The 27,499-nt window shown below is 64.3% G+C and overlaps 2 protein-coding genes across 10 annotated transcripts; both read right to left on the reverse strand.

The window, feature by feature from the left end:
* Positions 1-120: 120 nt before the first annotated feature.
* SIGIRR (single Ig and TIR domain containing) lies at positions 121-7,713 on the reverse strand. 5 transcript variants are annotated; one of them, XM_046015108.1, is made up of 10 exons: positions 7,554-7,713; positions 4,009-4,164; positions 2,925-3,123; positions 2,370-2,500; positions 2,112-2,252; positions 1,685-1,828; positions 1,337-1,439; positions 1,121-1,271; positions 721-910; positions 121-445 (listed from the first exon to the last, which is right to left on the reverse strand). In XM_046015108.1, the coding sequence occupies exons 2-10, from the start codon at positions 4,013-4,015 to the stop codon at positions 282-284; spliced, it is 1,230 nt and encodes a 409-aa protein (XP_045871064.1). In that variant the 5' UTR covers positions 4,016-4,164; positions 7,554-7,713; the 3' UTR covers positions 121-281. The 5 variants fall into 5 exon arrangements, with proteins under 5 accessions (XP_045871064.1, XP_045871065.1, XP_045871063.1 ...); XM_046015109.1 differs by lacking the exon at positions 7,554-7,713 and adding an exon at positions 5,822-7,507 and having other exon boundaries at positions 2,370-2,464; positions 4,009-4,167; XM_046015107.1 differs by lacking the exon at positions 7,554-7,713 and adding an exon at positions 5,959-7,506.
* A 1,270-nt stretch (positions 7,714-8,983) lies between these two features.
* Positions 8,984-27,391, reverse strand: ANO9 (anoctamin 9). 5 transcript variants are annotated; one of them, XM_046015099.1, is made up of 24 exons: positions 24,907-25,033; positions 19,127-19,201; positions 18,918-19,043; positions 18,570-18,715; positions 17,344-17,390; positions 17,166-17,224; positions 17,015-17,088; positions 16,703-16,837; positions 16,310-16,406; positions 16,131-16,191; positions 15,941-16,023; positions 15,752-15,856; positions 15,503-15,664; positions 15,381-15,417; positions 15,061-15,172; positions 12,202-12,259; positions 11,998-12,095; positions 11,737-11,882; positions 11,446-11,598; positions 10,571-10,718; positions 9,961-10,062; positions 9,795-9,888; positions 9,547-9,681; positions 8,984-9,447 (listed from the first exon to the last, which is right to left on the reverse strand). In XM_046015099.1, the coding sequence occupies exons 1-24, from the start codon at positions 24,910-24,912 to the stop codon at positions 9,235-9,237; spliced, it is 2,472 nt and encodes an 823-aa protein (XP_045871055.1). In that variant the 5' UTR covers positions 24,913-25,033; the 3' UTR covers positions 8,984-9,234. The 5 variants fall into 5 exon arrangements, with proteins under 5 accessions (XP_045871055.1, XP_045871060.1, XP_045871057.1 ...); XM_046015102.1 differs by having other exon boundaries at positions 9,280-9,447; positions 9,547-9,659; XM_046015104.1 differs by lacking the exons at positions 18,570-18,715; positions 24,907-25,033 and adding an exon at positions 27,356-27,391.
* Between the last annotated feature and the right edge of the window lie 108 nt (positions 27,392-27,499).

A 27,499-nucleotide genomic window follows, 5' to 3' on the forward strand; every position in this document is an offset into this window, starting at 1 on the left:
CGAGAAAGGGGAGGAGCCGAGGGTCCCTGACGGCCGGACATGGAAGTGATGGGTGTCCTGCCCCCGGGCTGCAGACCCCCTGACGTCCCCAGGAGAAGAGAGGAGAGGCTGAGGCCCAGGCAGGATCTCAAAGGACTTTATTTTCTGGCACAAAGGGGCACACTGGAGCAGCTCCCTGGCCTGGGGGTCTCAGGGCTGGTAGTCCTGCTAAGAGGAGAAAGATCCCAGCCCACCCCGCACCCAGCGGTCCTTGGAGCACTTGCTGTTTGGGCCGGCGGGGGCTACACGTCATCCTCGGACACCAGGCAGTAGAAGTCCGTGCGGGCGCTGTAGTTGCGGGAGCCGAGGTCTGAGACATCCACTTCGCTGCCCCGGCCCTCTCCGAGCGAGACCCCGCTGGCATGTGCTGGGGCTAATGGCTCCCCAAAGACGGGCCCCCGGACACCTGGGACGAGGCCACCATCAGGCCTCAGGCCGGGCTGCCCACAGCCTGGCCCACAGCCTGCTCACCCTCCTGCGGCGGTGGCATTTGAGGTCCTGGAGGTTCCCAGGCAGGCTCAGGCCCAAGTGCCCCCAGAAAGGAGGCAGTGGGAGTGTGCTGGGGGCTCAAGCCCACCTATGGCCCGCAGGGAGGAGTCTCTCCACCCGGACCCCTTTCTGGACTCCTCAGCCCTGTGGACCACCCCTCTCCGGCTCAGGGGTGGGGCCAGGGGAGCCTACCCAGGTCCCCCTCGGGGTCGGGGTCCTGCTCCAGGCTCAGGGTCCCGCGCTCCCGGCCGCGGCCTTGTGCGATGAGCATGGGGTCTTTGTCGTCCTGCAGCCGCGTCTGGGGGTCTCCCTCCGCGGCCCTGTACCGCACCTTCCGCGGCAGCGCCAGCTGCAGCTCCTTCCAAAAGTCTGAAGACGGCGCCTGGGGCAGGACGGGCCGTGAGCCGGGCCGCCCCGGACAGCACCGGGGCAGCGCTCCCGTCTCAAAGGAGGCCCCTCTTCTGGGCAGCAGGGCCTCCCCACGCGGCCCCGGTCCCAAACCCCCAGACCACACAGCGGCCCGCCGAGGGCCCCCTCCGGAGCCCGGGGCCGCCCGGCCCCACGCGGGGCGCCTGCCCGCGCCTCTCCTCACCACGGAGCCGGGCCTCCAGAGCAGCAGGGTCACCAGGTGGCGGTGCTGGCGCAGCAGGCGGAGCGCGGGGTGCGCGGGGTCGCGCCTCTGGCCCTCGAAGGTGACGAAGATGGGTCTGCGCGTGAGCTCCAGCAGCCGGCACAGGCCCTCCCTGCGGGGGCGGGGCCGTCAGGGGGGACGCGGCCGGGGGCCCACCCAGCCCGGCGCGGGACCCACCGGAAGCTGTGGCTGCACCAGGCCCGGCCCAGGAAGGCGTCCGACAGCACCACGATGAGGCGCCGGCAGCGGCTCAGGTTCACCAGGAGGTCGGCGGAGGGCTCTGCGGGAACCGGGCGTCGGCGGGGCCGGGGGCGGGGGGCGCGGGGTCATGGGGAGGGAGGGGCCCGGGCTCGAGGTGGGGCGGGGCCTGGGCCGGGGGCGGGGCGAGGACCGGGGCGGGGCCCTGGGAGGGAGGGGCCCGGGCTCGAGGTGGGGCGGGGCCCGGGCCGGGGGCGGGGCGAGGACCGGGGCGGGGCCCGGGGAGGGAGGGGCCCGGGCCCGGGCCGGGGGCGGGGCCCGCGGTACCCGCGCGCGGCAGGAGGTCGCGGTCGTCCAGGAAGAGCTTGTAGCCCCGCCGGCGCTCGAGCTGCGGCTTCAGGATGAAGTTCACGAACTTCCGGTCCTCGGGGCTGTCGCTGTAGGAGACGTAGGCGTCGTAGAGCTTCCCGTCTGCGGGCGGCGGCGGGTCAGCGTCCGCCCTCGAGGCCCGGGCCCCCCGCCGCCGCCGGCCCCCGCAGAGGCGGCCCACGCGCCCGCAGCCCGCCCCCGGCCGCGCCCAGGCCGTCTCTCCAGCGCTGGACGCGGGCCGCCCGGCCGGCTTCTGCCCGCCTCGCCCCTCTCCCGGGCTGTGTGCTCGGCGGCCTCCCCGCAGCGGACGCGCAGCCCCGAGCCCCGCTCCCACCCTCGAGCGCGGGGGCAGCCCGTCCACCCAGGTCGCCCGCGCGCCGCGCACCGTTCATCTCCACCTCCCCGTAGGCGTCCTGGTACCAGAGCAGCACGCTGAGTCGACACTTGACGTAGAGCAGGGCCGCCAGGAGCAAGACCAGCAGGACCAGGGCTGAGGCCAGCACCGCGGCCACGTGGCCTGCTGGGCCTGGGGACAGCCACAAGCCTGAACCCGCGCCACCCCGGCCCAGCGTCCTCCCAGCCTCAAGGCTCCCCAGGCCCCCGAGGCTTCCCTTCTGCCTTCCGCCCAGTGTACCCCACTCACCAGCTCTCCGAAGAGTGAAGGAGGAGCTGACGTTCCGGATGGAGCAGGTAAAGGCCCCATAGTCCTCCGCACGGGTCAGGTTGACCCCCAGAACACTGGACACAAGCACCTCTGACAAGTTGTCCTTGACCCTGGGCAGTCAGACCCAGCCCTCTCACCTGGGGCCTGAGCGCACAGGGGCTGCCCCGGGCCCCACCTGTCAGACCACCACAGAGGCTGCAGACTTGGGCTTCCTGAGCAGTCCTTGCCCCGCTGGCTAAGAGAAGTGGCCAGAACATGGTGGGGGTGTGGCTCTGTTTGGGGATAGTCACCCAGATCCTGGGTCTGGATTTTGGGGGTCACTGCCTAATTCAGGCTGTAGGATGGTGCTTGTACGCATGGTCCTGGGCTGTCCACAAGGTGCATGTCCGCAGGGGGCCCCGTCTCTGCTGTCACTAACCCTTAGTCTGTGTCAAGAGTGGCACTCTGCCCATGTCCAGGGGGTTATGGACCAGGTCACCGGTGGCTGTGGGTGTGACCGGGGTAGTCACCTGACCCTGGACTTCCGTCTCTTACCAGGAGTCTTCATGGAGGTCATAGTGGCTCCCGTTGCCCAGGGGCAGCCTGTCTTTCAGCCACTGGACTGAGGGCGGGGAACAGTGGGGCCCAGAGACCACCCAGGCCGTGCAGTTCAGAGCCACAACACTGCCCAGGGCAGGCTCCAGGGCCTGGTTTCCAGTCGGGGATAGGAACTCAGGAGCCCTGTCGCAGATGCCTACAGAGAGAGGACCCAGGGGTTAGCCGTGTCTGGGATGCTGGGCTCCCCCCAGCCACAGATGGTCTGTGGGCCAGGAAAAAAAAAGATATCTGTGCACAGGTCCCACAGGGGACAGGGCTCGTCTTCCCCCAGGAGCAGCTGGCTCTTGGGTGTTCTGCCTGCCCTTGATGTGGCTGCTCTGTCCTCAGAGAGGACGCTGGAAGGCGCAAGCCAGAGTCACAGCAGATCTGACCCCCCAGCCTCATGGGGGCCCGCCTGGCTGCGGCTCACCCAGCCAGGACATGAGCCCGGCTCCCACATGTGCTGTGTAACTCTGTGGCCGAGTGCTGCAAGGCCCACCGCGGGTGAGCAGCCGGGCGCTGCCCCCCTGACCCCGCCATTTCTGCTGGGGGAGCTGCCCCAAGTGTGAACGCTGAGCAGGCCAGCACTTTCCACCCAGAATGGGGGCACGGGACTCCAGGACCCTCTCCTCCTGGAGAGCTTGCCCTGCTCCCTGAGACCTAAATGCTCCGATTTTCAAATCAGGGTGAAGAGTCCTAGTGGGACATGAGAGGAGACCCCCGTCGTCTTGATGGGGTGGTCTCTCTGCAGCCCACATGTACCCATCCTGCCCCGGGCCCCGCTGCCAGCTCCCATTCCCAGTGTCCCTGAGCTCTGCTGACCCCCACGACCGTGGTGTGGAAGCTTTGGGCCAGAGAGGGCTCTGGGCCTGTCCTAACCATGGGGTCAGGACCTCGGGCTGTGTAGGAGGGGCAAGCGTAAGCCTTTGTACCCCTGGCTGGAGGCCAAGCCGAAGGCCCCAGCAACATCACAACGTGGAGCCAGCCTGAGGGACAGGAGGGGGAAGTGCGGCCCGTGCCTGTCCCTCTTTGACCCGTCTACCTGCCATGGTCTGGCCGGGGCCTCCTCGAGACAGTCTGGTGTCACCCCACGGTTCCACGGGGCTCCTTGGATGAGCAGACAGGTCCCAGGGGGCGGGGCAAGACTCACTCTCTGTCTTTGTGGACGGTCAGTCAGGGCACCAAGACGGGTCAGAGGCTGCTGCCATCCCGAAGGAGGAAGTTAAACAAGAACAGGATGAGTTAACATGTAACTTTGCACCGGCGGCCTCCCGATGCTGGGGACGCCCGCACGGACAGCATCACTTGGAACACGTCGCCCAGGGCTGGAGCGGGCACAGCAAGGAGGGGCCCTTGGATGGCACCGCACCTGTCCCAGGGCCACCATGACGGCCCAGGGAGGGACCACAGAGGCACACCCTGGCAGCCCTCACGAGGGTGGGAGGTGGCTGTGTTCCACTGTCCCCTGGGATGATGGTGCCACATACGAGGAGGGACACGGGGAGGGCTGTGCTCACCCAGGCCCTGGCAGGAGTGGGGGCCTGTGAAACCTGCCCTTCCCCACACGGTAAGTGTGGGCTGCTGAACTCTGAGCCACACTCTCACTGAAAGGTTCTGTCCTAGCCGTGTCCCGTGTGTGTGGCTGTGTGGACACAGCCGCCCCCAAGGCCAAGCCAGGCCGCAGTCATGGAGGCAAGAGGGGGCGGTGGGGGCCTGGCTGGACTGACTCTGCTCCGACAGGCCTCATGGGTCACACCTCCTCCTGGCATCCCCCACCCGTTTGTCATTTCCAAAACCGAAGACTTTTGTCCACATGGTCTGGCTCTCCACGGGCAGCCCCCACCCACCCACAGGTGACTCTTCCGTCCTACGTGGGGGCTAAGACCACTCCCCGTCCAGCAGCCACACGTGCCTCCTGATACGAAGAGCTCTGCAGTGATCGTGGCCGGAAGGAGGGACCCAAACCCCCAGCGTCAGAGCCTTCACGGAGAGCCTCCCTCCTGGACCCCCCAAGCCCTACGGCCACCCCCTCCCAGGTGCCCAGGTTCCCCCAAGCGTCCCGGCAGGTTCTCATGGAGCAACGACTCCACTCCTGCCGCAGGCCGTCCTCCCCACTCGGCAGGCCCCGGGGCTCCACGGGGATGAGTCTCAGCCTCCCCACCATTCCTTCTGCATCGTGACAGCCGCAAGCCCTGGGTTTGGCTGGGATGGGATCTCCTTGGGAACTGGGGAGCATCAGCCGGGGAAGTGGTGAGGAGGTTCCTTCCAGGAGCCCCCCGTGGAGCACAGTCTTGCAGGTCTTCGAAGCAGGAGAACCAGTCCACTGGGAGGCTGTGGTACACTGGGCAGCCTACATCCCCCACCCCAGGGTGCCCAGAGGACATGTCCTCAGCTGGGCAGCTCCCAGGGAAACCCCTGCAGCGGCCCTCCCAGCTCTTCAAGCTCAGAAGAGCCCTAACCCCTGGAAAGGCAGTCTTGAACCTTCCTGGAAGTTAAGGCCCAGCAACACATCCAGGGATGGGAGACCCCCACCTGCACCCCGCCCCCTGCATCACCTGTCTTGCACACCCCACGCACACACACCCTCTCCCCACACACAACTGCGCTAAACTGTCTTGGAATGCGTGCCTCCATGCACACTCCCCATACCTCCAGCACTGAGGACACACACACACACGCGCACGCACACACACACGTCTTTGCAACAGCTCCCACCAGCTGCGCGGCCACCAGCATCTGCACGAACCCCACACAGCACACACCGTCCCCGAGCCCGGCCCCTGCTGCCTGTGGCCCGTGGCCCGTGGCCTCCGGACAGCCTCCTGCCCCCCCTGCTCTGACAGACACACACATACCATGCCCCCACACGCTGCGGGCCTCCCCTCAGCCAGGCCTGCCTCCGAAGACCGGCCTGGGGTTCGAACGGTGTCCGAGGATGAATGCCCAGGCTCACGCCAGGCGGCGGGGCTGCTGGGGGAGTACGCGAAGTCACCTGGTTCCGGGTCTCTCCTCCTGGGGGGGGATGTCGGTCACTGAGGTCATTGACGTGTGCTTGGGGGCAGACTCTTTGCTCCACCGGGCCCCCAGCCCGGTCTTGGACACCACAGCACCGGGACACATCACCGAGCCCAGAGAGGACCTGTCTTTTGTTTGTGTGTGTGTGTGTGTGTGAATCAGAACCTTCCCTGTAGCTTCCTGGCTTTGCAGTCACATCCTCTCCTAGACCCAAACCCCACCCAGGCAGCCGCCAACCCCCCAGGCCGTTGGTGGCTCTAGCCCCGCCCGCCTGGCTTCTTCCTGTAACTCTGAGTCAAGCGGCTCCTTCCTCTGGGGCCCACCCCAGCCCACCCAGGCATCAGACTTCCCGAGGCCCCGCCTGGGGGTGGAAAGGGCCTTGCTGAGGGGCTGGAGCCCAGGGGAATGTGGGTGGGGGTGCTCCCAAGGAGACGTCCAGGGGGGTGTGCTGTGCCCCCACGAGGAGACCCAGCGGGACAGTGTGGCCTGCTTCCCGAACACTGCCGGCGATGCTCCCCTTGGGCCGGTGGGGGCCTGTGGGCTGCCGGCCCTCACGCCAGTGTGTCTGACCTGTGACCTGCTGGGGTATGCAGGGCGCTGCGCAAATTCCTGCCAATAATGGGGCCTTGAGCAGAGCGTTTGGGCCCCTCCCCATCCAGCTCCCCCATAGGGTCCCCAGCAGTGAGCAGTTAAAGGGGGCTGTAGTATCAGATGGACCCTAGTTTTGGGCTGGGATGGGAGGATAGTCCCCCCCAACACACACACACGCTTTTCCAGATAACGAGGTGGAGAAAGGGCCTCGACAAAGTCTCCTGGGCTCTGAGCCCAGGTGGAGGGCAGCCAGCCTCTCCTTTCGTAACCACTGACCTCCCCGCCCAGACTGACTTGGGACTCAAGGCCTAGCAATAGGGGGGCTGGTGTCACCACGACAGAGATCGCACAAGGGTCCCCCTTGGGCCCTGGCCCTGTTCTCACCCGCCCAGACTCGGAGGCCCAGCAGAGGGCCCTGTTCAATACAGCCTTCCTGTGTCCTCAGTCCGACCCCGTCCTGGTGGTGCTCTGCGACCCCCCCTCCCCCCCACCGTGGCCCTCAAGACCTTGAATGATGGTGCGTCTTGGGCTCAGGGCCCCACAGAGCCGCAGGAAGACCTGACTGCTCGCCCCAGGGATCTCGGCTTCCTGGGTGTACCACAGCAGCCCTCCTCCAAGGTGCTCCGGGGGGCCTGACGCCCAGGTGACCTCCCACAGCCGTCAGGGACCTGCACGGAAGCTCCCAGGCAGGAAGCAAAGAGCCCCTGTCGAGTTCCTGCCAGGTGGCCTCCGCTCTGTGTGTCCCCCGCGTCACCAGCTTGCAGCCATGACTCCCTTCTGCTGTTAATCACCTCCAGGCCCACCTTCCAAGGTCAGCGCCAAGAAGCCCACGTGGCCTTAGACACTGTCCCAAACCGCCCTTCGGAATTCAAGCCCCCCTCCCCCACCCACACCGCAGTCTGCCCCGCAGCCCACGGTTCCTAGAAAGCTCCAGCTCCCGAGTGCGTTCTCGCTGGAGCTGTGGCCCCCGCCCCCGCTTACGCGGCGGGGGGCGATGTCCCCACTGCCCACCCCTCCGCCGTGTGCTTTGCTGCTTCGCACCCCATAGTCTCTAGCATCTCCTGCCCATCTGGGACGCGCTGCGCCCCCGACGTGCCTCCCGCAGGCGAGGGGCTCCGTCCCGCTCCCCTGGGGCCGCAAGGGCCCGGTCCTCCGCTACACACCCCGCCTCCGGCTGGCTGCCTTTCGGAGCGGAGGACCGGACTTAGCCCCACGCAGCAGGTGCCGCGAGCAGGCTGGGCGGGGGCGCGCGCAGAGGGCGGGGACTCGCGGGGCGAGAAGGGAGCTCCGAGGCCGAGGCGCCCACAGAGCGCGGGAGGCGGGTTGGGGCGCGCACGAGGGGGACGCGGATGACAGGTCGGGGTGCGCTCAGCACGGGTGGCGGGCAGGCCTGGCGCTGCGGGTCGGGGACGCGGACGGAGGGCGGGAGCGCGCGCGGAGAGCAGGGGCGCGCGCACGACGGTGGCGCCGGTCGCCGGGCGGCGCCGCGCTGGGCCCCAGCCGGTTCCTCGGTGCACCCCCGGGGGCCCTGGGAGGCCCGGATCCGAGCTCCGGGCAGAGGGAGGGTCCCCGCGCGCCTCGGCGTCCCTCCTCACTCCGCTGGGCGAAGGTCAAGAGGAAGCCACTGCCCACGTCGGGCGGAGCGGGAACAGCGGCCCTTGCCGCCACCCCCACCCCCGCCCCGCCGCCAGGCCCAAGGGACGCGGACGCGCTCGGGCTTCCGGGCGACGGGGGCAGCCGGCCGAACTCCGAGCCACTTCCCGCGGGGCCGCACCCGCCGCGGCCCGGGGGCTCTTCTGGGCAAGGGGCCCCCTGGCTCCCAAACTCCAAGCCCAGTCCCGGCTCCCGGGACCAGCGACCTCCACTCAGCCCCGTGGGTCTGAGCCACTCACCTGCTGCCAAGACCTGGGGCTGGCGCGACCGCGGGGCGGGCCGTCTCACCTGGGCCAGGTGCGCAGCGGCGACGAGCCCGGCGGCGGCAGGTGCAGCCCCGCCCAGCAGCCGGGGCCGGAGGGCGGACCCAAGAGTCCCGCTTCGCGCCCAAGTCTGGCGCTTGAGACTGTCCTGCTCTCAGAGGCCAGGAAGCCTCCGATCCGCAACCACCCAGCCTGGGGGCAGAGGGCGGACCAGCCCGACCAGGTCTTGGACATGAGGGACTCCTCACAGTTTCCACTGTCCCGGAGTGGGGGCACCTTTGGTGGTTCTGTCCCTCCTCCCCAGCTCTTCCTCCAGGAAGCCTGCCTTGACTCCTGCCCCAAACCCCAAGTGCAGGCAGGGTAGGACCTCAATAAACCACCCCTCACTTGGGAGCGCAAGGACCAGGACACTACCACATTCCAGACCTTTCCCCATCTGGGCTCCAGTTTCCCATCTAGCCCCGAGGACAGACACAACCCACCAGTGACCCAGAATCGACAGAAAAAGGGTTCATTTTACTCTAGAAAGTTCTGTAGACAGAGGGGAGCCAGAGAGGTGGGGGTCAGGGCCCCCTGGCCAGCCAGGAGGGTGGTGGGGCAGGACCTGGGTCCCACAAGTCAGAGGGAGGCTCAGAAAACGGGGCTGGTTTCCCTGTGTTGTGGCCACTGAGAGGCACCCCCACCCCAGTGTTGTGGGTGGCAGGGGTCAGTGGGAGCTCAAGTCAGGGCTGTCCCGAGTCTGAGCCCTACCAGACGGAACGGCCTCGCAGACCCCAGCTGTTGCTCACAAACACCTCACACGCACCGGCCCTCCAAGACCCCACACAGGCACAGACTCGCCCACATGGACACCGGCCTCCCGGGACCCCGACATGGCGTGAGCGGGGCGGCAGCAGGTGGCACCGGTGACTCCCGACGGGCTCTGGCTCTCCTACACCTCTGTGCTCCTGGGGCTGGAGCTGCAGGCAGGAGGGCGTGTTGGGGGGTCGGGGCCAAGGCCCTCCCTCCAGCCCTCCCGCACCCCAGCCTGCCTCCCTCCGTCCAGTCTGCTTCCGCACCGCATCCTCTCCTGGAGCATCTGGTACTTCTCCTCCAGGACCTTGTTCTTTACGGACTGGGGGACGTCGGGCACAAACCAGGCCGCGATGAGCTTGATGCACAAGGCCACGTGCTGGGGGGGCAGGGCACAAGGGCTGGATGGAGAGGTCAGGACCAACCTAGCAGGGGCTTCAGGGTGTGGCTAGAGAGAGCTGCCCCCCTCCCCCCCGCCACCCTGCTTGAAGCCCCTCCCCCGGCGCTGACCCACCTCGAAGAGGATCAGGAAGACCAGGCGAATGGCCAGGAGGACCCAGAACTGCTCCGACAGGTTGTAGTCCTGAGCATTGCGGTAGTCCCGGTACCTGGGGTGGGGAAGTCATGGAGGTCAGGGGTCAGGAGACCAGAGGATGCCCATGGGGGAGGGGGGTCCAAACCTGCACAGGGTCACATTCTCCGAGCCTTCTGTCTGGATGGGGTCCTGGAAGTCCTTGGTGTAGAACACAGACAGGCTGTGGTTGACGTAGCCTGTGAGGCAGCTGGGGCAAGGGAGAGCAGGGGCCGGTGAGGGCCGCGGTGTGGTGCATAGCACAGAAGCAAGAGGGCCGGGAAGGGAAGGCACTCGGGGTGCCCCCGCCGGCCTTCCCCACAGGAGTTTGGGGAGCCGTCCAGGGGAGAGGCCTGGACACCCGTTTGTAGCTACAGCAGACCCTTGGAGGGCTGGAGGCGCCAGGTAAGGAAACTATTCCGTCCTCTCCTGGGGAGCAGCCCCAAGGGTCTGCCTTTGGGAGGGAGTCACTCTGGTGGGGTCTGCTCAGGAAACAGCTGGTTCTGGGACCTTCCTTCCCCCACCGGGGTCCCGCCACCCCTGCGGTCTGCAGGCTGGTATGGGGGCAGGGCCACCCCCGCGCTCTGACTCATGACAACCGCAGACCCTCCTGGCAGCATCAAACCCTTCCCCCGGGGTCCCCTAGGGCTGAGCGTGGTTTTCCGGGGGTTCTCCCAGGGGTCTCCAGACAGTCTGAGGCTCCCCCAGCGCCCCCTTACTCGACAGCGGGCTGGGCCCCCATTCGGCACGGGCCGTAGTGGTACTTGTACACCACTCGGGGGATGAACTCGGACGTGAAGGCGATGACCATTCCATTGGCAATGACGGCCAGCACGCCAATGGTCTCCAGCACCTGCAGCCAGGTCCCTGGGCCACAGCAGCGGGGTGAGGCATCTGGCCGGTCAAGCCCTGACCCGCCGGCACCAGCCTCACCTCCAGCCCCCCTGCCCAGGCTGGGAGCCTCGGTACTCGGGGGAGCTGCTCACCTCTGCCCATGCCACTGCTCTGCTGAGGCAGACATGGACCCGGAGGGGCTCCAGTCTCCCCTGAACCCGCTCTTCTGCCTGAAGCCCTCAGCTGCCCCCAAGCTTGCTCCACTCCGGGGTCAGAACCCCTTAACCCGGGCCCAAGACTGGGGCCTCCCTCCTACTCCTGCTTCTCTCTCCCTCTGCCCATATCCAGCACCCCGCCCCTCTGCTCTTCCCTGACACCTGGCCATCTCAGAGAGGACAGTCTGGGTGACAGAGGCCACATCATCGTCCTGCTCTTTGTCCCTGCCCCCAGCTGCTGGACCCCTCCCTCCTCCAGCTCCCTGCTCTCAGAGCCCGGCTCTTCTGCCTGGGCCCCCCGGGGGGCCGCAGTTCCTTCAGCTGGCTCCACAAGGTGCACGCCACCCTGCCTCTTCCTTCCGAGCACCAGCCCCCTCGGGCCGACTCCCAGCCTGGAGAAGAGCTGGGGGCTGTCTGGGGAGTGAGGGGGCTTGTCTCGGAGAGATTATTTCAAGGGAACCGGCATGATCTGGTCCCAGCGTCCCTCACCGCCCCATCCCCAGCTGGAGGGCCTGTGCCCCTCGCCACCCAGTCGGGCCCCTGACCGATGTCTTTGGCCTTGCGGGGCACCAGGCGCCGCTGCAGCCTGACCATCTTGATGGCATCCAGGCGGATCTCCACGAGGTTGCTGAAGAGCGCGAGCAGCGGGGCGAGCGGGAAGGCGGCCACAAAGATGGTGGTGAAGCCGTACTGGATCACTGGGGGCGGCGAGGCTGGCGGTCACCGCACCCTGTGGGGCCGCCCCACACCCCACGGCCCACCCCGCCCACCAGGCCCCCAGGCCCTGCCCCGCAAACGGCCGCGGACCGGCCGGAGCCCCCCACCTCCCCACGTACTCATCTCCATGAACTCGTCGAAGAGGCTGAAGGTGCCGACCGGGTTCAGGAGGTAGTTCCGCCGCAGGTCCCTGAGCTCGGGCTCCCCAGACGCGGACGGGCGGCCCAGCCTGAACCGCAGCACACGCCACTTGTGAGCCAGCCACCTAAGGGCGATGAGAACGGGTGGGAAACAGGGCGGGGGTGGGGGGTGGACAGCCTGTGCGCTCCAGAGCTCCCCGGGGTGCGGCGGGCACCGGGACAGCCCCAGGGGGTCCTCACGGGCTCAGGTACTCGGCACAGTTGCTGAGCGTCTGCTTGAGCCCCATGATGATGGCCATCTGCAGGAACAGGTCCATCATGCAGCCGCTGAGATGGCACTGTGGGGCCAGGGTGCGCGTCAGGCTGGGGGCAGGGCTGCGGGACGGGGAGGCTTGCGGGGAGGGAGGTGAGAGGCGAATGGCAAGGTGTCCAGGACAGACTGACCTCCTCCAGCTTCCACAGCCCCGCCAGGCGCACGGACTTCCCGGGGTGACCGTTGATCCTAGGAAGGACAGTCAGGCTGGAGGAGGGGCATGGGGCCCGCTTCTGGCTGGGCGGGGTGGGGGGGTAGAGGGACGAGGGGAGGGAAGGGAAGAGCACCTCCCCGCGGGACACAGAGGCCGGGTCCTGGAAGCTCGGCCCACACCCAGACGCACCCCTGCACGCACACTCCCACATGGGCAGAGGTGAAAGCGTGGCTGTCCACAGGCTCAGACAGGTTCCAGACAAGGCCTGTTAGGAGTGGCCTCAGTTTCCCCCCACTGAAACTACGCACAGAGTTTAAAATCACCTACTTTCCATTACATGATAAAAAATACAAACTATATTAAACCAGAAGTCGGGCTTGTGGTCGACGGTCGGGAAGACGGGCTCACTTCTAGGGGTTTGGACCACGGGAGAGTCGGATTGCAGGGTTGGGTCAGGGGATCCCGAGACCCCGCACTGTCCGCTCCCCAGCTGAGCTCCAACCAACAGTGACAAGTGTCCTTCTGCCTCCAGGCAAGAGTCAAGGGACGGACAAAGCAAGAGGTCCTCACGGGAGAGACGTGGCCCAGAGCAAAGCCACTGGCACGCGCCTTTCTCAGTCATGGACAAGTGACATCTAGGGAAAGCCTTTAACACCAAAATCAGAGACCAAGTAAAGAAAGTGCAGGATCCAAATTTTTTAAAAAAGAGCATAAAAGGAGCTTAGAAGAAACAGAAGTGATACCAGAATAGAAGGAAAAAATGAGGCAAGATCCTCAGAGAAGACGAGCCGTGGCGTCCCGGTGCCACGAAGCGGACGGCATGGAGGGACCGTGCCATGCGGCCCGGAAGGAAGAGCACAGAAGTGTGACAAAGAGCTGGAAAACAAAGTCGAGAAAAACTCCCAGAATCTGGGACAAAAATGGGAGGAAGCAGCAGAGAAAGCTAGATGGTCCACACAGAAGGTCCGGTCTGCAAACAGAATTCTAGAGAGGGGAGCAGAGGGAACCGAAGACGCTGGATGTGTGAGAATCACTCGGAACTGAAGGACCCAAGGCTCCAGGCCCAGCAAGTGCCTGGGAGTTTCTTTCCACGTGACAGATACTGAGTCTACACGGCAGGCCTACCGCAGGCACTAACTCAGCGACGTCAAGCCCCTGTGCCCCCTGCGGTAGAGACAGGGAGCAAACATGCCCATGGGGCCAGAGGGGACGTGGGGAGCCTGGGGGACCAGGGTTCTGGGCTGGGCTCAGGGAGACTGAGGACAAGCCGGTGGGCACGGTAAGGTTGGGGTGCCCAAAGGGCATCTGAGGGGAGTTGAGAGGCAGCTGGACCTGGGAGTCTGGACTCCGGGGAAAGGTCTGCAGACAGGAGTGTGGGCCTCACTGGTGGGTCTAGATGGTGTTTGAGATGGTGCCTGCGGTCCTGGGAACAGACCGCAGTGCGTTGCGACACTTAGAGGTTGGGAGAAGAAGCCGGCATCTGGGAAGGCACGAGCAGGATCCGGGAGGGGGAAAGCAGGAGCAGGGAGGACCGGCCATGGGGCGTGGTGGGGAGAACATTCCTTGAAAGGAATGGAACAGGACGCTTGTGTGGAGGTGGAGATAATCCCAGACCAAGACAGGTGCTGAGGAGGCAGAGGGAGAGGAGAACTGCTCCAGCAAGCCAGGGGGAAAGACCCACCAAGACACCCCGCTGAGCAGCTTCAGAGGAAGGCTTCCCTGAGATCAGAGTCGGAAGAAGTCTACCTCATCAGGCCCTCAGTAAGAGCATCCGCTTCCCTCCGTACCCTTCCTCAGGAAGCGCCTGGAAAGCCGAGGGTCTCCTCCACGGCAGAGAGCCAAGCGCTCCCAGGAGGAACAGGCGCGCACACAGCACAGCGGGGAGGGGCGGTCACCTAGAGGGCGTCTCCAAGGACAGCCGGGGTCTGGGGACTGCCTCATGCCTTTGAACATGGAGGACTTGGACTTTTTTAAGGTTCTGCTGGAGTTTAAAATTCATTGGCAATATGCATGTATCTTTTGCAATTTAAGCAAATACACAGAAAGAACAAATGGAGCAATCATTTTGTTCAGAACAAAATTCAATGTGTTAAACCAAAAAAATGTTCATTTCACTTCTAAGACAGAGAAGGGGCAGTCCCTGTGAGCAGCTTTACAAGGCCCAGTGTTGGAAATCAGCCAGACGTCCACCAACTGAACGGATAAATCCCAGTGCGTCCCGCAAACCAAGGCTCATGCTGTGGTTTTTTTAAAAAATGAGGACTTGGACGCCTGGGTGGCTCAGTCATTAAGCATCTGCCTTCAGCTCGGGTCATGGTCCCAGGGTCCTGGGATCAAGCCCCATGTTGAGCCCTGCACTGGGCTCGCTGTTCAGCGGGAAGCTTGCTTCTTCCCTCTCCTGCTCCCCCTGCTTGTGTTTCCTCTCTCTGTGTGTCTCTCTCGGTCAAATAAATAAATAAAATCTCAAAAAAAAAAAAAAAAAAGCAGCCTTGAAAAAAAAAGAAAGAAAACGAGGCCTCACCCCCATGCATATGTGGGCCAAGCCCGGAGTACGGTTCAGCACCACGAGAGGATAAAAGTATGTTCAGGACAAAACCCTGTATGTCAATAGGTGTGTGTGTGTCCTTGAATGTGGGAGAAATTCTGAGAAGACCCACACAATGGTTATGGGGTCACCTCTGGGGACCGGGAATAGAGAGCTGGCATCCCTGTGGGACCCCACACGTGTTTATATTGGGTGTCCGCTTGCTCCGAGCAAGAGTTGAGAAGGAAGGCGAGCGGGCACCCCCACTTCCAAGGGAGGACTGGGCAGTGGACGAGGCGGGGGGCACCTCACCTGCCCAGGATGAAGGCGATGTAGACGAGGGACGAGAAGTGAGCGAAGAACTGGAGCGTGAAGAACCTGATTGTGAACTTGCTCTCGCGCTCCGAGAAGGTCCTGGGCTGCTCTAGAATGAGACGTGGGGCTGTCCCTCGCCCTCCCCGACCCGTCCTGTCCTGACAACTCAGGGACACCCGCAACCCTCACCTGTCTGCCAGGTGGAGAGGCGGCAGAGGCAGCAAGAAGGGCTCCCTCCCCTGTCTGGGGATCCAAGACCCCAGCCCTGAATCCTCCTGTCCCTCGTGCCCCCCCACCCCCGAGGTCCTTCCTCTCACCAAAGTCACAAAGCTTGAGGGCCACATACTTGTTGATCTGCAGGACGACCAGAAAGTGGAGGGGCTCACTCTGGGCCTCAGGGGAGGCCCTCCCCACACCCCCTCCTTCCCCACCCAGCCACCTTGGTCATGATGAGGATGGCTACATAATGGACCAGGGCCCCGGTCACCACCACGGCTGTGGTCACCTGCTCTTCTTGGAAGAGCAAGGCGGAGTTGAAGAGGGCGGCAGCCAGCACACGGTAGACCACCAGGAGGTGGGCCATGCCAATCAGGAGGCAGATCTGCGGAGGGCCAGCCGGGACAGGGCTCCTCAGGACGGCTGTCCCCAGCCCTGGTCTCCAGCCCCACTCCGGGTTCTCCGGGAGTACCATGAACAGAGACAGGACGAGGATGACCGAGCTTCTCAGGTAGGAGTGCTGGTGTGGCCGCAGCTTGTAATCAGGGCAGTTAATGAACTCAAGCGCCATTTCCTCCTGCGGAGGGCATGGACGCACCTCAGACGCGGGGACACCCGCACCTCGCGGGAGACAGGCCCCTGGATCACCCCGCCGCCTCACCTGGTCCTCGTCCCACCCGTACAGGTCCCAGTGCAGGACCACTCGCGCGCGCTGCCGCTTCCAGATCTCCAGGAACACGGTGGCTGCAGACGGGAGCCAAGAGGACACCACGTGTTCCTGCGGCTGGCGCCATGGGCGCAGGGGGCAGGATGGCCCCGGAGCCCAGGCTGCCCCCCAGCGCCCGACTCACCCCACAGAGCCATGAAGATAGCGAAGAGCACGGTGCCCTCGTTGTCGAAGAGGTGCGTGAGCTGCGGAGAGGGGCGCACCGGGCTGGGGGCGGGAAGGGGGAGCCCAGCTCTGCAGGGGCAGACCCTCAGCTTCCCCTCCTCCGGGAGGACAGGCCCAGCCGGGCCCCCCGCCGCAAACCTTGGCAAAGGTGCAGGTGTCCGAGAGCTGCTGGTACCTACGGCTGTGGTCGCCGCGGGGGCACAGGAGGACGTCGTGGGCCTCACAGATCTCCTTGCTGAGGGGGCAAGGACCGGGCTGGGGGCGGCTCTCCCCGGACGGCCCCGCCCCCGCCCGCTCCGACGGCACGCGCCCGCCCCGACGGCACGCGCCCGCCCCGCCCACGCCCTGGCCACGCCCACGCCCGCCCCGGCCACGCCCCACCCGCTCCGACCACACCCACCCGCCGCGACCGCCTTGGCCGCCCCAGCCACGCCCCTCCCGCTCAGGCCTCCCCCCGCCCGCCCCGGCCATGCCCCGCCCGCTCAAGCCACGCCCCCGTCCGCTCGGGCCACGCCCACGCCCCCACCCCACCTGATCTGGCTGGCATTGAACAGGGAGAAGCCGCTCAGGAAGACGACGAGGCCCACCACCGCAGCGGGCACCAGCATGTAGGTGTACCAGCCGAGCCAGGCGAAGTACAGGGCCACCTTCTCGCCAAAGTAGTCCCTGGGGGCACAGCTGCCCTGTCAGGGCCACCCCCACCCAGGGGCCTCGCCGGCCCGTGCCCGCTTGGGGTGTGCCACAGGTGGGGGCGAGGGGTGCACAGCGTCCGTGTGTCTGGCCGGGGAGCACAGACACATCCGTTTTCAGGGGGCACGGGTGACTTGTTTGGGGCATGTTCACCTGATGTCATCGATGGGCTGGCTGCGGACCATGTTCCTCCACTGTGCCCAATTCTTCTTCAGGCCTTCCTCCCCCTGCGCCAGGGACAGACAGTGAGGTCTTCCCGTCTCCGCCGGCCCTCCTGCCCTCTCCCGGCAGGGCCACCCCTCACCTCGTGCAGGGCGAATCTGGTCTCAAAGACACCGCTCTTCACCAAATCCTCTAACGTGTCTGGTGGTCACAGGGAGACGGGTCAGAGGGTAGTAGGGGTGAGGGGAGCCCTGCCCTGCTCTCCCCAAGTCAACGCCCCTCCCAGACGCTGCACAGGCCACCTGCCATCCTGTCCTTACCACCAGCAGCCGTCTTGCTGTTTAGTACAAAGTTGACAATGCGGATTCTGGAACACAAGAGCTGGTTCAGGTTGACTCTGCCTGACCCGGGTGGACCCCACCTTCCATCTGGCGAGGTCCCAGGCCCCTCTGTGTCCTGATGGAGCCCCCAGACTGCCTGCCTTGACTGCCTGACCAGAGCCCAGAATCTAGGACTCACCAGGGAGCTCTTCCCCTGACCTCCTTGAGTCCTCCTGTAGCCGAACTGCCCCACGACTCCACGATGGGGCTCCCTTGGGGGTAGGCCCTCCCCTCGCAGTGCTGGGTCCTGCACCATCCCCTCGCAGACACTGGGTCTAAACCCGCTCCACCTCCTGTCACACCCCCCACCTGAGCCCCACACAGCCAGAACACACCCCAGGCCTTTAAATGAACAAATAAATCCTCATAGCCTGTGAGCCATTTTGCCTGTGGGGAGACGGAGGCTCGGAGAGGTTGAGAACCTGCCCAAGCCCGCAGAGCCAGGAAGTGGCAAAGTGGCACAGCCAGACACTTGACTGCAGAGCCACAGTCCTCCAGAACATCTTCCTGTAAGACACGGTCCCTCTCAAGTCCCAGGGCACTCCCCCAGCCTGCTCCTCCCAGCCCCCACCTCTACACCACCAACCGCTTGCCCCTCCCAAAGACCAGCCAGTTCTGCACTCCCAGGAGCCCTCCGCCCCCATATCCGAATTCCAGGAGCGTTCTTGGCCAGTCTGCAACTGACCAGGCCCCAGCTTAGCTCCAAGGGGCCTGGGCAGAGGGGAGGCAGGTGGCAGAGGAGGGATGGGGGAGGCCGGTGACAGAGGAGGAGGGATGCTGGACGGTCAGTGGGGAGAAGGAGGTGCTTGGACAGGAGAGGCTTGGGTGTGTGGGAGGCGGGGGACAGATGTCTGTGGAGGGACATTTGGTCTAGAGGGGCGAGGTCCGGACCCACATTCCAGGTCTTGGGGAGATGACAGGACAAAGCTAGGAGGGACAGCAGGAAGGTCTTCCTGGCCTGTCCAAACCCTGCCCACCCTTCAGGGAACGTGGTCACATGTAACCTTTAGAACCATCTTTATCCCGTATCACAGACAGACATGGACACTGAGGCACGGAGCTCTGTCCCTGGGACCGCTGACCTAACACTGTGCCTGCCAGCCTGACTGGACGAGAAACACGGGGGCAGCGGCGCTCCTGGGCGCGGATCTTGCCCAGCCTCTCACCTGGTGGTGGCTGGGACGGGGGCGGGCCTGGTGGGCTGCACCCTGGCGGCAGGACCCTCGGGCTCCATGAGGAGAGTGTGGTACAGCTCAAAGATCCTGCTGTCTGCTCGGATCCCAAAGAACACCTTCTCACGGTCCTCTATCATCTGGGGGCGGGAGGGAGCTGGGGGACCTTCTCTCCACTTCGCAAGCGCCCCCCTTGGTGCACGGCCACTGGTCTGTCCCTTCCACTTTGGGCACAGGCCACAGCATTGTCCCTAGACCGTTCCCCAGGACACGCCTGTCCCCCGTGACCCCAGCGGCTCTGGCCCCCTGCCCCACACCAAGGCAGGCCCTCGGCCAGCCCACCTTGTACCGGAAGCCCTTTCCCTCGAGCTCCTGTAGGAAGTGCTGCTGCCGCGAGGCCTGCCCGGCGCTTCTCTGGGGGCAGCGGTCAGCCACGAGGACATAATCCCACCGCTCAGGGGCCTCAGTCTGGAGGAAGGATGAGTGGGGCTGGCACAGGGCACAGGCCAAGGGTGGGACCGAGTCTGGCTGGCGCCCCGGGGGAGACTCACCTCCCCAGGCCTGATCTCCATCAGCGGGAAGCTGTCGCCTTCCGTCCCAGTCAGGATCCCGACTCTCTCCTCACCCTAGGGGTGGAGGGTAGAGAAGGACGACGGGGTGGGGCCAGCGGCACCTCCTGGGCCAGTGCTCCAGCCCTCGGGGAACGCAAAGCTGCCCCCCCCCTGCAAGGGAACAATAGGGAGTTCCAGGCAGGGCGGGGAGGCCCTGGGGGACTCCCGCAAAGGTCTGTTTAGAAACATCAGCAAAGAGCTCCTGAAATCCCCCAGAAGAGACAAGCAGCACATAGGGGGAGCGTGGGAGAGCAGGAGCCGCAGGTCAGAGGCACGGAGACGTCACCTTCTGCCCTCTCGGTCACAGGCGTGTCAGTGGCCTGACAGCGTTGAAGTCAACAGACTCCCCGTCGCGCCCAGATTCGGGAAACAGAACTGACCACCCAGCCTGGCCCGTCCGGCCCCAAACACAAGGAAAAGGTGCTCACAGTAGCTGATTTCATGTAAAAATCGTGCAAATAACCCTAATTCCCACCAGCACGTGGATGGATGAAGGCACCGCCCAGCAGGAAGGAGGACCTGCTGCCGCCAGCCATGGCCCTTGGGGACCCACGGGACATGGGTCCGAGTTTAGGAAAAGGAAGTCCAGGGAGAACCCTGCAGGGGTAAGTGCTGTAGGCACACCGGGACAGACAGATGGATGCTGAGATCGGGGGCAGAGCCTCACAAAGGGACCGGCTGTGCACACAGCCTCCAACCCTCTCCCCGCCACGCCGCTGTCCAACTCTCTGGCGCAGCCCTCACGGGCGTCATGAACCTGGCCTCTCCTCGCCTCCTCCTGCAGACCTGCCCTCGTGGACTTCATGACCAGTGAAGAACGTGTGGGCAGGGAGAGAAGCCCAGCGACGGCCCCCGCCCCAGGTGATGAAGGTCCAGGCCTCCGTGATGTCATTTAGCTGTGACCCCCTCCCCCGCCGCCAATAGGCCGCGACCCAGTAGTGTTGTCGCCCCGTCCCTAAAACAGAGCCCTTCCTCAGCTGAAAAAGCCTCAGACTCAAGAGTCAGGTGGCGGCGAACAAGGAGGGACAGAGGGACTGTCACAGATGGGAGGAGGCTGGGGAGACGTGAAGGTACACGCTGTCTGGGACCCTGCACAGACCTCGGCCCAGGGCAAGGAGACGCCAGTGGCAAAGCCGGTCCATCCGAGTCCAGGCGGCCGTGTGGGGCTCCCCGTACTGACCAGAGCCCCGGGCGGTGGGGCTGTGGCGTGAGGGGGAGTGAGGCAGAGGGTTAAGAAAGCCTCCCGCTGTCTTCCTACACTCCCTAGTTGTCCTACAAGCACACAAGCGGGGATGGGGGCAGGGGCCTCAGGCTTCACCCACTCCTGGCAGGTAGGCAGACAGCAGGCTGCGGGGGCACTGAGCCACTGAGGGGTGGCGGTACAGGACGTAGGGGACAAGGGCAGATGGTCAGGTCACCGGCTGAAGTGGAGACACCGGCTTCAGAGCCCAGAGCCTGGGCTGCCCACACCGTGTGCCCTCAGGCATGCCCCCCCGCCTGGTTGCAGGAAGCACCCCGTGGCCCAGTGCAGCGCTGGGCACGCTGTGTGCACCCATGAGAGGGTCCCCGGCTCACTTCCCAGCTGCCAGCTCTCCCGGGAGGCACAGGGATCCAGAGAGTCCCAGGGCTGGGGTGCGGCTGGCACACTGGGGAGCGGGTCCACACGAGCACCCACCTCACGCCTTCTAGGCTGGCAAGTTCTGGCCCTGCCCGCCCCTCTGTGGGCACTGGGCTCCTGCCATGGCCTCCTGCCAGCCCGCCACCCCCGCCCCGGCGTGGCTTGGGCGCTCAGAGCGGCTGGCGGCTGGGTCTCCTGTCCAAGCTCCCCGCCAGGCCTTCATCCCCGCTGAAGGGCCCAGCTTCTCCCCTTTCCCTCCACAGCCACATTCCACCGAGCTCAAGGCCTGCCTCCTCCAGAAAGCCTCCCTGGACTGCTCCAGCCAGTCCGGCCTGGAGGGCGGCCCGCTAAGAAGCAGGCTGCCCCGTCACACTTGAACTAAGATAAGCAACAAACCCTTTGGAGTATAAGTATGTCCCAACTGTGGCATGGGACACACTTGTACTAAAAGATTTTTAATGTAAAAATTGAATGTAACTGGGTATCTGGTTTTTATTTGCTTCAAAACCTGCAACCCGGGGCGCCTGGGTGGCTCAGTGGGTTAAGCCTCTGCCTTCGGCTCAGGTCATGATCCCAGGATCCTGGGATCGAGCCCCGCATCGGGCTCTCTGCTCCGCGGGGAGCCTGCTTCCTCTTCTCTCTCTGCCTGCCTCTCTGCCTAGTTGTGATTTCTCTCTGTCAAATAAATAAAATATTAAAAAAAAAAACAACCTGCAACCCTAGTCCAGCTCCCCAGCCACACCCATAGGCACAGCAACTCCTGGCCCCAGGACGGGACCTGGGTCTGCCCACTCTCCCTCTGTCCCAATCGCAGAAGGCAGGAAATGGCGTCCCATGCCGCCTTGGGACGGCAGGCTCTAAGCCCCCGGTGCCAGGGTCTCCTGAAGACGGGCCTGATACAGACGCTGCTCTGTGCCCCAAGGCCTCTGGCGCTCCGGCATGGCGCTTCAATTCTCAAACTCCTGCCAGAGGGGGAGGAGAAACCTGCTGTTCACAGACTTGCAGGACGGGGGGCAGGGGGGGGCGGCCTGGGCTGAGGTGCCCCTGTCCCCACAGCACGCAAGGAGGGCGTCCAGGTCACCGGCGTTGGGTCCTGTGGCTCGCCTACCATGGGGCTCGGTAAGTGTTGTTCTGGGGAATTGGTGAGTGCCACCGATGGGCAAGAGAGACCTCATGTGCTTGACTTCGGACCTGGAGGAGGCTCTCCCTGATCCCTGCCCAGCCCCGAACTGAGCTCCTCCAGCAGAGACGGCAAGGAGAGACCCCAGCATCCGTGCGGGCCTGAGGCTGAAGACCAGGACGGGCAGGGGAGAGAGCTGGGAGCCCAGGGGAAGGAATGGCACAGGGATCCAGGTAGGTGGAGGGAGTCTGGGAAGAAGGGACTCTCCCGGAGCAGCCCTCCAAGGCCCGGCAGTGGCAGGGAGGCCGGCGCCAACTGGGTCGCAGAAATGAGGCCACCGGGCCTGATGAGCTGCTGATCCGGACCACCCCTCTCCCCACCAGAGTCACCGCCCACCTTTGGAACAGTTACCCAGAGCCTCTGGGGAAGGGCTGACTCGACCTCCTCTAAGGGCTGGCATGTGATCTGGAAGGTGGAGAGTAATGTCACTGAAGGAGCGCGACGGGCACCGACCATGGATCTTGGCCACTGCACAGAGGGACCCTGTGTACGCTGGTCAGCCCCCGGCAACGGACAGGCAGCCACAGGAACAGCCAGGTCACGCCCCCCCCTCAAGCTCCAGTCCAGCCCCCACTCCCGGCAGCCGGACCAGGACCCGGTGCTGAGAATTTGCTCCCCGTGCACTCTGGGCTCACCACCCCCGAGGTCACCCACTGCACACAGATCCCCTCTGCGGGCCGTGGCCACAGCCGCAGTCTCCAGGATCAGGCTGTCCCTCAGTCCATCTGTCCTCTCGGGTGAGAGGCCTTCACAGATGGGGACCTCGTCCCCGCCTCCAGCCAAGCCAACTGCTCGGTGCGCCCTGAAGCAAGGACTCTGGAGTGCCTGCGTCTCTGTCCCCGAGGCTCTACCTCCAGAGTGCTGTGTGCACCCGTTAGGCTCCCAGGCCCCCAGAGCAGGGACAGGGGCTGTCCCGACACACTTAGCCTTGGAGATGCCAGCCCTCCCTGCGCTGTGCAGGTCGCAGGCGAGGTTCTGCACAGATGAGGGGTAAGGACTGGGAGACGCTGTTGTTCTCCCTCTAGTCCTTCCAGAGTCCACGCCCCGGCAGGCCACACGCCTGGTGGGCTGGAGCCCAGGGCTTAACACAGGCCAGAGTCCCAGGGGCTCGCCCACTAGTTCCCAACGAGGGGACTTCCGGAGACACTCCCTCCCCTACAGCACAGAACACGGGGAAGCAGAGCTGGGAGAGTCCGGCCCCGTCCGACCCCTCCCAGCGTGGTCGCGTGGGGCTGAGGACACTGCTGTGCAGACGGGACTGTCCCTCAGCTCCCGAGCAGGGGGTCTACACGGAACACACATGTGTGACTTCACCCCAGCAACAAAAGGAGCACATTGAGGCCTCCCCTCACTGCCCGTGGCTCATCTCACCCTGAGGTCACATCGTGACCTCTGGCTGGGCCCCATGAACACCCTGCAGTGTCCTCATCCAGCAGGGGGACCCTCCCGCCCCCGCCAAAGCGCGTGGACACAGAGCAGCCCACCCGTGCGCCCACAGCATTCCCGGGAGATGAAAATATGCCTGCACAGGACCCGAGGGGCAGCACGCAGTCAGTGTCTGGGACCCGGTAGTCAGGACCTCCCAGAAATTCAGGCCTCAGCACCTTCGGGGACTCGGTAGTGAGTACTCCTGGGGACTCAGCACTCAGCATTTGAGCTTAGCAGAAGCATAAAGAACAAGAGAGCGGCTCAAAGGTGAGGCTGGAGGTCGGCAGGAGCCGGGTCATGGAGGCTGCTGGGGCAGCGGGGGTGGGGGGGGGGTCGTGGGGCGCAGTGGAAGGGACTGGAGCGGAGAAGGGCGGCTCAGAGTCCCCCTGCTGTCTGCTCCTACGCATATCGCATATGTCCCTTTCTTTCTTTCTTTTTTTTTTTTAATTTGAGAGAAGGAAGGAGAGAGTGAGGAAGAGATCACAAGCAGGGGGAGGAGCAGAGAGCAAGCAGGCTTCCCGCCAAGCATGGGGCCCAGTGCGGGGCTCCATCCCAGGACCATGAGCTCATGACCAGAGCTGAAGGCAGGTGCCTAACCTCCTGCGTCACCCAGGCGCCCCTGCACATGTCCCTTTCAGAGCTTTGATTCTTTGCCTCAACCAGACCAGGTGCTGCCCCCCCCTCCGCCCCAGGCACCCCCAAGTCTGTCCTTTACCTGAGCTTGGGACTGGCAGGGGAGGAAGGGGCTGACAGGGCTCAGGCTGAGTGAGGTCTGGCCAGAGGCCAACCTGAGCCGCCAGGTGCCAGAGCTGGGTCGGGGAGGCTGAGGAGGCGGTGTGCGAAGGCAGAGCGACGGGCCACCTGCCCACACCCGGGAGGGCCCTGGGGAAGCTGAGTGGGAGGTTTCACTCTCCACCTCGGCAGGGCCTCTCCCAGGGCCACCCAGGCACTGGCCCAGCCTGGACGGCTTCTTCCTTGGCAGAGGGGAGAAAGGATGTCTTCCTAGGATGTTTTCTTGCCCGCTTCCCTGGGCGTCCACAGCCTCCTGCCCTGCCCCCCAAATCAGAACCCAACAGCCAACAACCTCTGCCTGGGGAGAGGACTGAGGGAGCAGAGGGCTCAGCTGGCCACCCTGGGCCTTCCCCAACCCTAAGTCAGCCCATCCTGGAGGCCAGAGCCCCCTTTCCCTTTGCAGGACAGAGCTGCAGATTCTGGGGAGGGACACACTCCCCTCGTCTCCGTCTCACACAGAGGTGGAGGGCCTGGCCTGGGGTCCCCAGTGTCCCTGGCTGGGCAGGAGGAAAGCTGCCCTCTGTCTTGCTCCAACCCCCAGCCTGCCCAGGGACTCTGTCTGCGCTCTGGCCACCATCCCCTCAGCCTTGTGGGCTGCAGGGAACCCGCACAGGTACTTTCCAGGTAATCCTGGCAGGGCTCCACAGGTGGGGGGGGGCGTGGCCCGGCCACAGGTGTGGACCCCCAGACAGCTGGACTTACCTGCATGCTGGCCCCGCAGTCTGGCTAGCCCTGGAATCTCGCTAGGGGCTGGCATTCGGCGGGAGTGTGGCAGCCAGGCCAAGAGGAGGGAGAGGCCTACCTGACTTCCGCCCGGACTCACCCCTCCCTCCTTCCTCTTTCCCGCCTCCCTCCTCCTCCTCGACCTGCTCCGAAAACGTTCTGCGTGTTCTGCAGGCACACCCCGGGCTGGAAGGGTTGCTCCTCCCCTGCTCCCAGGGACCTCCAACGCCTTCCTGGGGACTGAGTCAGGTGGGACCCCTCCCCATACCTGAGGGCATCGCCCTCACCTGTGGGAAGGGCTCCCCTGTAAGACGGAGGTAGACTGGCCTCTCCCGCCTGGGGGAGCAGCACGGGCAGGGCGCACGAGGACGCCCCGACATCCCCTTTCCCTGCTCACCTTCATTCCCCCAGACCGCAGGACGCACTTGCCCCGGGGCCCCTCCAGAGCATCTGGCCCTTGCCTCCCCCCCCAGTCCAGTGTTGATTCCCCTAGAGGAACTGGGGCAGGGAGGACTGAGGGTGAGACAGACCCCAGGAAGAAACTCCCACCCTGAGCCACTGCCCTGTGGACCCCATCTGGGGGAGGGGGGAGCTGGCCCTGGGCTACAGGGACCCTGTGCTCTAGGCAGCAGCGGGGGAAGGCTCTGGATGCCCCCGCAGCAGTGTGGGCCACCCAGGCTCTGGCAGTTGCTCCGAGGCTGAGGACACAGGGCAGCGGCTCCACAGGACAAGGCGTATGGAAACCTGGACCAGTATGAGGGGGCGCCCCTGATGTCACGGGGGGCAGGGAGCGCCCCCAGGGTCAGGGTCAGCATCCTGCAGCCCAGGCAAGCCTGCGGTTCAGACCCGGGAACGGCACAGATTTGCTCTGTGATCATGTGGCCCCACCGCGCCCCCATGGCTGCCTAGGGGACCCCATGGCAGGCTGTGACAACAGCAGGGACCAGGACTGAGCTGAGGTGGCGAAGACGAGAGAGGGAGCAGCGGAGAACCTGTGTGACTCTGATGGGGCAAACCTGGACACACACATTAAGGTGGGTGTCATGGCAAACCCCAGTGGTAGTGGCTTCAACGAGTCCATTTCTATACATCCAGACCCGGCAACACATATTGCTTTTCCCGTAAGTGCAGTCCGGGGCAGGCCGGGCCAGAACTACTGTCAACTTGACTTGTTGCTCTGAAACACTTGGCCGCACCGCATGGCTCAAAATGGCTGCTCAACCTCCAGGCATCACAACCCCATCCAAGCCAGCAGGAAGAGGCAGGAAGGGCGCTCCACCTGGCACGTGGTCCCATGGCCACAACTGCCCTCATGGAAGCCTGGGAAGTTGGATCACTTTTCCTAGTGAAGAAGGTAGAAGGACACTAGGGTCACGCCGCTGTCTGCACAGGCCAAAGGGTCTCAGATGGCCTATTCGAGTTCAGAAAACCGTCAGCAAGGGCTTTTGAGCCAGAGTAATTCGAACTCAAGGTCCAGGTTGCCAGCCAGCTCCTGGCCTCCCTGTTTCCTGGTCTCCAACTGCACCGGCTCAGGATGTCTGCGTCTACAGTGGCATCGTGTTAAAACAGCCCCCCAGGGGTGCCTGGGTGGCTCAGTGGGTTAAAGCCTCTGCCTTTGGCTCAGGTCATGATCCCAGGGTCCTGGCATCAAGCCCGGCATTGGCATCGGGCTCTCTGCTCAGCGGGGAGCCTGCTTCCCCTTCTCTCTCTGCCTGCCCCTCTGCCTGCTTGTGATCTCTGCCTGTCAAATAAATAAATGAAATCTTTAAAATAAAAAATATTACTATTAAAAATAAATAAAAAATAAAAGTGATGAGAAGACGGGAAAAGGCTTATGCAATGCTATCAGGTGAAGAAACACAGATCACAAACGTGTATACACTTTGTTGTCTCGACCAAGTTAGAACGCATTAAAATACTGAAGCGTGGATTTAATATTTATGCTCGTATCTGCTTAATGTTGTGAGCTGTGGATGGAGAGATTTGCTTTTCTTCCTTCCGTTTCCTTCCTTCAAATTTTCTACAACACACACATCACTTTTGTGAACCTAATTATTAAACTTATTTTAGGGGCACCTGGGTGGCTCAGCGGGTTGAGGCCTCTGCCTTCGGCTCGGGTCATGGTCCCGGGGTCCTGGGATCGAGTCCCACATCGGGCTCTCTGCTCACTGGGGAGCCTGCTTCCTCCTCTCTCTCTGCCTTCCTCTCTGCCGACTTGTGGTCTCTGTCAAATGAATAAATACAATCTTTAAAAAAAAACTTATTTTATGATAATTCTAAAATCTACAATTATGGACTTAATTTCCCCAGACGCAGTCGTCCTCTTGGCCTTGGATTGGATGCATCGTCTGAAAACGCGGCAGTCCAGGGGCCAGCCCCTTGCCCGCAGGGTGCCCCCTCCCCCGGCTGCTGGCAGAGCGGGCCCTGCCTTGTCCTGGGTAGACAACGTGGCCTCCGCAGGTCTCCTGCTCTTCCCTGTGGACCCTGCACCCAGCTCCCTTTTCCTTCCTCTCTGAGCTCCCGAGCACCCCGCCCATCTGTCGCCTTCCCTCGAGGGCCAAAGTGCAGCAGA

This window comes from Meles meles, chromosome 8 (assembly GCF_922984935.1).
Source record: "Meles meles chromosome 8, mMelMel3.1 paternal haplotype, whole genome shotgun sequence".
In the NCBI taxonomy this organism is placed as follows: Eukaryota; Metazoa; Chordata; class Mammalia; order Carnivora; family Mustelidae; genus Meles; species Meles meles.